Source organism: Microtus ochrogaster, linkage group LG5 (assembly GCF_000317375.1).
Source record: "Microtus ochrogaster isolate Prairie Vole_2 linkage group LG5, MicOch1.0, whole genome shotgun sequence".
Lineage (NCBI taxonomy): Eukaryota > Metazoa > Chordata > Mammalia > Rodentia > Cricetidae > Microtus > Microtus ochrogaster.
In genome coordinates this window covers 43,110,111-43,121,686 of record NC_022031.1, presented here as the reverse complement: position 1 = coordinate 43,121,686, position 11,576 = coordinate 43,110,111, and the positions used below count along the sequence as shown (strand labels likewise).

The 11,576-nt window shown below is 41.6% G+C and overlaps 1 protein-coding gene across 1 annotated transcript in view; it reads right to left on the bottom strand.

Annotated features, from left to right (window-relative positions):
* Nucleotides 1-11,576, bottom strand: part of Stx17 (syntaxin 17) — a 47,029-nt gene that overhangs the window by 3,411 nt on the left and 32,042 nt on the right. The window contains exons 5-6 of the mRNA XM_005362161.2: nucleotides 5,484-5,599; nucleotides 5,355-5,405 (exon numbers count right to left, since the gene is read on the bottom strand). Coding sequence (XP_005362218.1) covers nucleotides 5,355-5,405; nucleotides 5,484-5,599 — 167 coding nt within the window. The remainder of the gene's footprint in view (nucleotides 1-5,354; nucleotides 5,406-5,483; nucleotides 5,600-11,576) is intronic.

Below are 11,576 nucleotides of genomic sequence, written 5' to 3'. Positions count from 1 at the left end.
TGGGGTGCGACACACATGATTGGAAATGGGTTAGTCCAGGAGCGAGAGTTAGCCGAGAAAAGGGCTAGAGCTAAAGAGCCAAGCAGTGTTTAAATGAATACAGTGTCCGTGTAATTATTTCGGGCAAAGCTAGCCGGAGGCGGCTGGAGTGGCGGGAAGCAGCCCGCCGCTCATATTACTACAGAAGCTGTAGTGCTGGGAACCAAATTTAGGTCCTCAGCAAGAGCAGTACATGCTCTTAACTGCTGAGCCATCTTTTCAGCCTCCCATTTCACATACTTTGAACATCACTGTCTTCCATGATTAAGACTGGCACAAAATATAAGATATTCTGTGGCCCTGGTATGTTCTTGGGGTAAGTATTCTCATCTGCTACACGAGGACTATGGTATTTCTCCTTCAGTGTGGTAAAAGGGGGATACAATGAGCCATCCACAAAGCACAATGGGAAAACAGAAACACCATCCTGGTTTTACCGAGGAAATTCTAACTCTCATCTTTCCAGCGAAACAGTTTATCGAGCTTGCTCCTGATGGTGTTCTCAGATAACAAGTCTCCCTTATGTTCACTGGATTTTCATCTTTACAACAGCAAAGCTCCTTTCAGTGAGCTTTCTAGCCACAGAAGCAAGTGCCAGCACCAACAATATCCAACTTGCCTGTATTCCTGACCGCTGCAGGGCTTCTGTCTGCTTCCCACTCTTGCCTGAAGCAATTTTTGCTAGCAGAAGAGCCACTGCAGTAAAACCCTAGCACCAACTTTTACATCTTTATGGCTAAGGTAGAGGATGAAGAGCTGAGGGAGAAGTCTGCTAGGGCTATTCCTAAGTCCACACTCCAAGTGATCACAGACCTCAGGAAGATTTATTTATGTCTGTGCCCCTTCCTAAAACTTTGGATACTGCGACACTATGGCTGTCTTAGTCACTGCTTTGTTGCTGTGAAAAGACAACATTAACAAAGAAACTCTTCTATAGGAAAGCATTTACAGGGGGCTTGCTTAAGGTTTCGGGGGCTTAGTCCATCGTCATCATGGCAGGGAGCAGAGTGACAGGGAGCATAGTGGTACAAATGGTACTGGAGAAGCACCTAAGAGCTGCATCCTAATCGGTAGGTCAAGAGACAGACAATGGTCCTGGCATGGGCCTTTGACACATTAAAGCCCATGCCAGTGACAAACTTACTCCAAGAAGGCCATACCTCCTAATCCTTCTAATTCTTTCAAAGAGTTCCACTCTCTGGTAACTAAGCATTCAAATAAATGAGCTTATTAGGGTCACTCTCATTCAAATCATCGCAGTGATTTGTTAAGTTTAAAGTAGAATTTTAAGATAACTAATTTTTCCCTACATAAATTCTTTGGGAAAATCGGAGAAAAGACTACTAGGAAAATGCCCGACCTATAAACACTCATTATTTCAACTGTAATGCATTCATCAGTGCAACTACTAGTCCAAGATGAGTTTATCTGTCCTGGGGTTGTAGCCTACATCTGTTAGTACTACAGACCTTGGGAAGCTTGCTGGGACATGGGGATAGGAGAAGCCAGAGGGCAGAAAGCCCTACCCTGGGTCAACAGACATCCCTCAATTAAACACACCTAGCTGCTTCTTCCTGTTAGTTTGGCTTCATTCTTCCAACTGTCTGTAGCTTTAGATTCTACTTCATGCATAAGAAGGACTTGGTGATATCCACAATGATTGTAGTTAGCTTTCAATCACTATCAGGAGAATGTGAAACTATACTGCATTTAGAGCTAAGTCCTTAGCTCTTTACACGGGGCCAACCTGCACAAAAATAACATTACCACAGCCTATGAGATCAGGCTTCTCCCAACAGTGGTGACTCAGGGCCTCTGCCTTTATCTACTTACTTTGCCTCTTTGCTTCTGATTTGTTTAAGTTTATCTTTGTCTACCTAGATTTCTCATACTGAACAGTTTTCACCCCCTAATACCCAGCCTGGCATTTTACTCTGTGGCACTTAGAAGTGTTTTCAGTATCCCTTTAACAATGGACTAAGTCACTTGTAAGGCACATTTTAAGGAATATTCAATTAGTTGCCCTATTGGCCTGAAAGTAGCCAAATCTGTAGAAGCAGTGATAGGGGCAAATCAGTCTCAGGAGAACTCAGGAAGAACTGGAAATGTGACACAGGGAGACAGTGGTTACCTTGGCCTAGTAAAGGGTATAAGCAGGGTAGAGAGGGAACACTGCATTGGGAGGGGACGTAAGGATGCTGGTGGCAAAGGTAAGACCCGAAACAAGGCTGCAGAATAGCTGAGGTAGATGGGGATGAGAGAGGAAAGATGCTGTCTGAGGTAGTCCTTTCATCGGGTCTGCAAAACCTGCTGCCAAATAACATGCTAAAGTTCATGGAGGCTATGCATGGAAAAATCTAGCTGAATCCACTGCAGTCCTATTCTAATGCAGCCAGAACAAAATTGGATTTCAAAAGCCACAGAGAAAAAGATAGAAGTCAAAACAGACCCAGCAATAAGGGGTAGCATGTTGTCCAACTTCTGGCCCAGAGTTCTTTAAATTCTCCTTGACCAAAAGGAAATGGGCTGGTCACAAGAAAGGGGCACTTGCACAAGCAGAACAGGGGCCTGTAGATATTAATCTACTCAGAGTTACTGGGCCATACTGTAATCTCTCATTATCTTCGTGAATCCTGTTTACAGCAAACTATGTATACCTTGATATTCTAATGACTTGCAAGTGTACAACTCTGTGGCATTTTATTCACAATACAGAGGCATTGGCAGCATTACCCTACGGGTCTTTTGATCCTCCGGAGTTCAGCACAGCTGTGCACCCAGAGAAAGTTCTTTAACTATATGGCTGTCCAGATACAATCACACCCATGTGACACCAGAGGATGTGGTCACTCCTTGCTCCTGCTTATTCTCTACCTAAATGGAGCTTCTGTGACTTCTTGGCCATGTGTCACAAGAACTCAATCATCCTGGGAATAACAATCATGGCTCTCCTTTGAGCTTCTGCCAAACAGCACTGTGTCTCGTGTCCTTGCAGAGACGATTATAACTAGGACATTTGTATGGAGCTGTGGCTGTGGCCGGAACCTTCCCGGGTGAGACTGGGTTGTGACCTGCTTACTATATAAAATAACTGAACACACAATTGCTAATTCTCCACAAACTCTATTCTTTTCTTTCATATGCTTACCCACCAGAAGAGAAAATGAATTTATTTGGATAAGAGCTAAGTATACCTTTAGTTTGTTTTTTTAAATCAACCTTAGTGATGTATAATTTACATACATTGAAACACATTTCAGTGTGCAGATTGATGGCTTTGGCAAGTGCATATATTTATGTAACCATGCATACACAGACTTTATGAACTGCATTAGAGTGAGAGATTATTAATTACAATAATTGGATAGATCTTGATTGTAAACAACACATGTGTTGGGGGACTCCTGTATCATTCCCCGCCATCTGCAAAATAATAACAGGCCATAGAGACAGCTAGTCTAGAGACTACTAACATTTGTTTCTTTTGACTTAGAGGCATCAGTAATAATTCAAACAATCTATTGCTTTCAATGTCAGTCATTTCTCCAGGAAAATAGCTATAAGATAGACCATAAGAAGAAAAGGCTAACACTAGACAGTCTAGAACTTAAGTCTAGAACTCATTGATACAGGAGAGCTGCAAAAGGAGAGCATTTCTAAGAAAATGTGTCTGGGTAGGTCAAAGAAACAAGAACATTCATCTCAAAACCTTGACAACCTTTTATATTGAAAGAAAACAAACTCTTTCATATGTGGCTCCAGAGGACAAAAGTGGCCAAGAAAAATTATCTGACAGAATTTACACAAGGAAGAGCTCCACCCCTCCTACAACCTTCAAAAGAATGGCTGAGCATCAGTGTCACACCCTTAACTTTTAGAAAGACAAAAGTTAGAAGTTAGTGGTCTGAGAAACTGGGGCAGAGTACTGGGCTAAATTAGCAAGCTCTGGAGTCCTCCCCCATTCCACCCTGAGGAGCTGTGCTCTAGGAGTTTCCACCTCAAAACCAGGCCTTAGGGAAGCCACTATGCAGAGAAGCTGGGTTGCAATTCACAGCCTGAGCAAGAACAGGGAACTAGCCTAGCCAGAGCATAAGCCGAAATTACTTTGCACCTGTGTAAACAGGTATTCACACACCATACCTTTCTATAATTTCTAGGAGAAAACAAACAAACAAAAAACAGTTTAAAAAAATTATATTTCCTACCAAAACTATAACGTGCTCCCTAATCTATGACAACAGATTCATTCAGGCCTTAAAGGTTCCTGTCTTTGACTTTACCTTCCTCCAGGTTGACCCTCAAAAAGATCCTCAAAGGATTCTGAGCATCCTTTACGCTCTATAGGTAAGTATTACTACTTTACCTACAGGTTAAATTCTTATAACTGGTTCCCAGCTAGTCACCATGCCCATGACCTCCCTTTCATTGTAAGAGTCTTCCTAAGGCACAAACTGGATCGCAGGACATCTGTACCAGCTCCTTCAGGCCCACAAAGCAACCCAAATTCAGCAGCAGCACAAGCTGGCCTTCATCAATCCCTGTGTGTCCCTCGTACTTTGAATAATGGGTACACTTAGAACTTTTTGACAGTCCACAGAACTCACCATGTCTTGTCCTAGTTCACCTGTTCGAAAGAACATCCCTTGTGGCCCTCTGGGAGTATTTACTCATTCTTCAAGGCTCACGTTAATACCAGTCTGTGATGGTAGCTTTAATGCTGCTGTCTCATAAGCCACGCCTCCCTCCTGGAATACATGCTTCTTCTTGAAGCTGATGAGGCTTTTCACTTCATTTTGCATTTAGTTATCATGCTTGAAAACTAAGTGTGAGAGTCACAGCCCACGTCTTCCTCCCATGGAATCCCCAAAGGCAGAAAGTAGACTTGATTTATGTCTATGTGCAACTTGGTCAGACTTCTAACACTGAGAATCCAGCAAAATACTTTTTACATAATATTTATTAAACTGATCTAGAATTCTGGGACCATATTCATAGTTCAATATCATTTTTAAATTATAATCTAGGCTCATAGGTTAAGAGCACTTGCTACTCTTGCATTGGACCCAAGTTTGGTTCCTAGCACCCATACCACAACTCAAAAACACCTGTAACTCCAGTTTCAGGGCATCCAACGCCCTCCTCTGACATGTGGGCATCAAATACACAGGTGTTACACATTCATACATGCAGGCTAAACATTTGTACACATAAAATAAAAGCAAATGTTTTAAACATATGTGAGTGACCTCTATTAAAATTTTAATCAAAAGGACAGTGACTGATTAGTTCTGAGTCTTACTCAGTTCAATACTTACATTTACTAGGAGGGAGAAATCAGTGACCAGGTGGCTAAGTTCGATTAAGTCCTTTAAGAAGAGAGAGAGGGAGGGAATTACTTACTTTTACATCGCACAGTTACTAAAAAGAAAATGCGCTTAACATACCGCTTCTAAGTTATCCCAGGATTCAGCAGCATTTTGGTCTCGAGGAATTTCAGGCAAGGCATATATCTGAGTCAGACTCTGAGAAGCAGCTTCAGCCTCCGCAGTGTGGAGTGCTCCTGGATGGACACAGGCCTAATTAGAGCTTGCTTCTCAGAAAGGACAGAACACAAACTGGCTCTAAAGGCAACTAGCACAGAGAATACTTATAATTCCATTCAGGCTAAAAGTAAATGGATCAATCTATGAAAACAGCATTGTGTACCTTTGGGCAGCCTGTTCTCTGAGTTAACGCAAAGGCACCAAGCAAGACCTATACATGTTCTTTATGTAACTGAATGATGAGGGTCAGAGGTGGAAGAGGCGGCAATGGCAACTACTACACTTGGCCAGCGTTCTACACAGCATGGGGCAGCAGCAGTATAACACGTTCTGCTGCTAAATGCATAGGCTTGGACTTAGCTATTTTAGTGATAAGGATCAGATATAACAGGTGTCAAAAGCAGGACAGTGGGGCCGGTGACTCACCGGCTCAGCAGGTAAAACATTTGCTGCCAACCTGACAATCCCAGTTCAGTCCCCCGTGTAAAGATGAAGATAACAGATCCCACAAAGTTGTTCTTTGACCTACACACACACACACACACCACAACTCACATTACACACACACACACACACACACACACACAGTAAAAATCAACATATAATTTTAAAGTAGGAAAGTGGGCTGGGGTTTAGCTCTCTTGGGGGACACTTTGGTTTACTAGTACAGAAGGAAAGTGAAATAGTTATGTGTTTGTAGCAATTAACATCAGACTCTATTGGTGACAATCTCATCAGCAATGAGCACATTTGCCATAGAAATGTTTTTGGACATGTAACTCTGCTTATAGCCATTCTTCTTCCACATACTTCTATGATTTCTTCTACTTCTTTTTTTAGTTTTAAAAATCTTTCAACCTACAAAAACTATTTACTAAACAAAACTGTACTAACAAAGTAATATATACTACAAACATCGACCTTCAAGTCTTTTGGGGCCTTTCCTTCATGAAACAGACACTGTGGCACTCCTAATAGAGACACAACAGTAGACTACAAGACCAACCCTGAAGTGGCAGCACCACGGGCTATCAGCACTGTGGGTCTGCTCAGAAAGTCTGGTGTTAGAGTCCTGGTGGCTTATTGTTCCTGTTGGTTTGGATGGAACCTGGCCCTGCTGCTGCCACTGCTACTGCTGCTATCATGGACAGAGCTTCCATGGAACCTGTGGTACAGAAACGCCACAGTCAAGTTCAGTCAGTATTGTGTGACAAGACTATGCCACAGGTGAGTATGAGGTATGCAGTATAAGCCTGGCCTTTAACCCTGGTTTGTGGAGAGAGAGTAGTCATCAGAGGCTCCGAGGCCTGAGGATGAGAGACAATAAGACAGACGGAGAGGGGTGAGAGTGCAGGAAGAGGCCCCAAGTGTCTAACTCGAGGAGAACAATGTGTGCACAGGCCTGACACTGGAAGACATTCAGACTAGCTGAGGCACAGACTGGAATGAAGGACAAAGCAAAACTGGAGGCCGACAGCCTAAAGTGAGACTACTTGGGGGCATCAGGGAGCTTTACAAGAGCTCTTTCTTCTCACGTGATCACTACCTAACTATTAGAACTGGAGATGGCTGTGAAGTTGGAAGCTGCCAAATCAGACCTGAGCCATAGTGTAAAGAATACATGAAGGACAAAGTTGACAGGTGAGAGTGAAAACCCAGCCGGGGGGCTTTACAATACATCCAGTGCAAGTGATGATCTCTAGTTCTAGGGCAGTGGAGGTAGAGAGGACACCAGAGCTGTCCTTACTCCACTCTAAACCCAGAACAACTACAGTAACATCTTTTTAAAATTACATTTTATGTATCTATTGTGTGCACACACATGTGTTTGTGCCATGATGCACATGTGGAGGTCAGGACAACTTGACAGACTGGGGGAAAGTTCTCTCCTACGTGGATCCCAGGGGTCAAACTCAGGTCTTGGTGACAAGCACCTTTAACTGCTAAGCCATCTCACTGGCCCAGCTTTAACATTATGTGTTGTCGATAGCATCAAGGATGAAAAAAATGAGTAATACAGAGTACTACCCTCAAAGAGCACACATTCGAGAAGGATTAGACACACAAAGGGGTGGTCATAAAAAAGGGGGAGACTGCATTGGAGATAACAGAGACAGAATTTGGAGGGAGTTCTAATCTAGCCTGATGTGGCAGGTAGTTTAGACTTTCTGGAAAAGGTGGCATTACTAGGCAAAGAAGAGGAAAATGAAGCCAGCATGAGCAAAGACCTCAAGAAAGAATACAGCTAAGATACCATCGACAGCTGGCATTGTCAAAACATGAAGGGCAAGACTGGGGTAGAGTGTGAGAGACGCTGTAAGAGCAGGTAAACACTGCGGCAGACAACAGGACTGCTGAAGGCTGTCTAGAAAGCCCATTAGGAAATGGCGTGATGACTTCTGATCTGACCTAAGCCAGTCATCAAGAAACTATATTAATTCCCATTTCCTTTCCATCCCTTTTTTTTCAGCCAAGCCTAAAAACGAATGATACTTTATAAACCATGTGATTAGTTTTATCTTCAAAGTTAATGAACACTTTATTCTTAAAATAAAAGCTTGTTTGAACTGATCAAGATGGGCATAATCAGCTGAACAAAAGATGGCAAGGCAGACATAAGAATTCATAGTGGTTATTTTTCAATTCTAAACATGATTTCTCTCTCCCTCTCTCTCTCCCTCCCTCCCTTCTTCCCTTCCTTCCTCTCTCTCTCTCTCTCTGTCTTTCTCTCTTGATTTATGAGTGTCAGATTGCCCACATAGACTCAGTTTTTTCTTAATATGCTTTTTAAAATAATGTTTTTATTTATTTTTTTGTCAACAATACATCTTGATCATGCCGTTCTACTCTGCCTGGAACCTCCAATACTCACTCTTCCCATTTTCCTGTCCTCTTTTTTTTTTTTAATATTAAGCCTAATTAGTGCCCTCTGTATTGTCTATGTTTTTATCTTAAAGAACAAAATCATTAGGCACAGAGTACATTTCATAACATTATAGTAAAGAGCCAATCTTGAAAGCTTTCAATGATTTTTTTCAAATGCTAAAATTTTTTAATTTTCCCTTCAATCAAGATAAACGAATCAACCTATGGCCTCTTTTTCATTTCACACTCCGGGTAACCTCTTGATCAGTATCATACAGAACAGTGGCAGAACTCTGTAACTGAACACATTTTAAAAATCTTAAGCCATAACTTATATACTATTAAAGAAGATTCGAGTGAAACAGACAGGGTCTATAAAACAAGAAAGAATTATCATACATAAGTGCTTTATCTAAAAAAAAATAGGGATGGGAATTATCTGACATTTTAGACAAATATAAAAGATTTCTGTCACTACAAAAAGGAAATGATTAGGTCATTCCCATCTCACTTGAAACCAAACTACGTATGTGTCTTAGTTACAACAAAGACGTCCTTTCTTTTCCACGGAAAACCTTGCTGGTAATTTACAACCCTGAACATTACAAATCAGCTCAAGGCATGACTGTCAAGAAAGAACTCATTTAATTCCTACAACCTCTGCAATTCACTGCTTCAACTTGTCCCTTAGTGCTCATCCTTTGACTATGAACTCTTACAAACTCATAAAAGGGTATGTGGAGTGTGTGAGTGTGTGTGGTGTGTGTATGTGGTGTGTCTGAGTATGTGTGTGTTTCTAACACTACAATTAGATGTAAAGCCTTATTACTGGCTATTCATTCAAATAAACTTTAAGACCATTAACTCCCTCTGGCTGAAGTGATAATAAATAAGCTATCTAACAGTGTCCTGCACTCTCTTTTCTTCTGTACTTTATGAACTGCAAAGACTCTCTACCAGGAAGTACAGTCCAATACATGAGAAATCTCCACTAACCTTCATGACATTAGTAGTGTTTCTCGACAAAACTAAATAAATTCAAAAGCATTCCTTAAACTTTGCAAGTTCTGACACCTTAAAAATGAAATTCATTTACTGATCATCACTGAACAAAAACCTATCTATCAAAATAAAATGACTTCTAAGTCACAGCTTGATGCAGAAGAGGATTTTTAGATTAAAATCAACGGGAGATGGATCTTCTGCATACTATCCAACAAAACAGCTCTGTGTTCTGTAGAACCATTCTGCGCACACATACGCCAGAGATAAAAATCTAGTATTGCTTCAAATTCTAGATGCTGGTCTGAAGTTACCAGCAGCTTTACGACTGAGATATTTTCTTTTGTGAGTATTTGCTGAAAATGGACGAAAATTCCCTTCCTGCTGTGCTGCTGAAGGGGATGTCCTGGATGCGGGAATGGGGAAGACAGACAGGAACTGCAGAGAGGCACTGCTTCCCCGCAGATGGCATGGACCTCCATTCGGAATGCAAATCAGATGGATGGGCTCATCATTCCTCTTGATGGGGAGCCACGAGAAGGAAATGAAAGTCACCACACAATGAGACTCGGGGAGATTCTCATGTCAAGCAGGACTGGCAGAGGCTGGCTTCTGGAACTCCCCCAATCTGCAGAAACAGCACTCACAGCTTCCCCTACACCCCCTTCGTTTTCTAGAGAACATAAAATGCCCTCTTCTCATTGTTTCTACCTGTAAATGGAAGTTAGTTTTTGATCTCACCCATAGAAATGTGGCAAGATTGCTCCTGAATCTGTTTCCAACCAAAATATTTAGACTCAGATTTACAAAGAAGAAAGAATTTTAAGTCATTTAACTTCCATGCAAACAGCACACGTTTCTCTGTATAGGCTGTAACCTGTAGACATAGTAGCATATATACTACTGTAACGGGTATGCAAAGCAAAGGTAAGGAGAAACTAGAATGCACAAGACAAAAACACGAGGAGTGACACAGTCCACAGCTAGCAGTTAGCAGCAGCATACCCCATCCTACTCAACCGCAGAGGCCTGTGCAAGTTTGCTCCTTGTGTTCTTCTCATTACTCTCCTTTGTCAGTAGTATTTCTGTAGATAAGGCAGCTGAGTGCAGGCTTACTCTGTGACTGCGGGCGCTGGTCAGACCCCACTTTCCATGGACAGTGGACTTGAGGTAAAATCTGAACTCTACTCTGTGTTAGCTATGACTTAGGCATGTGGTTTGACAAACAGAATGAGTGCCCTAATCATATCAGCACTGTGTTCTCCAGTGGCAATCATTAGAAGTTTAGATTATCTGATATTCCATGAATTGAGAGGCTTGAGAATTGATAGAGTTGAAAATTAATTTCACATGCTGCTTCTTACCACTCATCCTCTGTCTCCATCCTAATTTTTTATTTCTTTAATACACATGCTTTCTCAGATTCTGCCAAGTCTCAGGTTTCACACTAATCTTCTGTTTATACTGAAGAGTAATTGGCATGGAGTGGGTAACCCAGTGATATATGCTCACCTGTGCTGCCCACAAATAGTTCAGCTTGGATAAATGCAAACAATGCAACAACAAAATGCAAATTAAAGCAATTATTATATTACTATTATGCAAAAAAATCTTGAATAAATTCAAGTATTTTGCTTCAGATAAAAACACTAGTGATGGGCTTGAAGCTAAAGAGTAGGAGACCGACACCAACTACTCTTTCCAGAAAACCCTATTATCTCCGCTGTTATTACTGCCAACATTGTCAAAATGTCAATTATAGAAGGTAGTCCATCAACACATGGAAGGGGAAAGCCCAGTCTCTACCTGTGCACAAAAAGCATCAGTGCGTACTGAGGCAGGAGAAGTCTTCCTCTACACCACATGGTGGTGGGAATCATAGAACTGTGAAAACAGTAATGGCAAACTACTAAGAAGCACGACCCCCAAATGTCTTTTAAGAGATGAGCACTAACATTTTAGCACTGGATATGCAGAAAAGTGACTGAAGCACTTTTTTGTTTGTTTGTTTGGCTGGTTGGTTGGTTTAGTTTTTTTGTTTTTTTTTTTTTTTTCGAGACAGGGTTTCTCTGTGGCTTTGGATCTGTCCTGGAACTAGCTCTGTAGACCAGGCTGGTCTCGAACTCA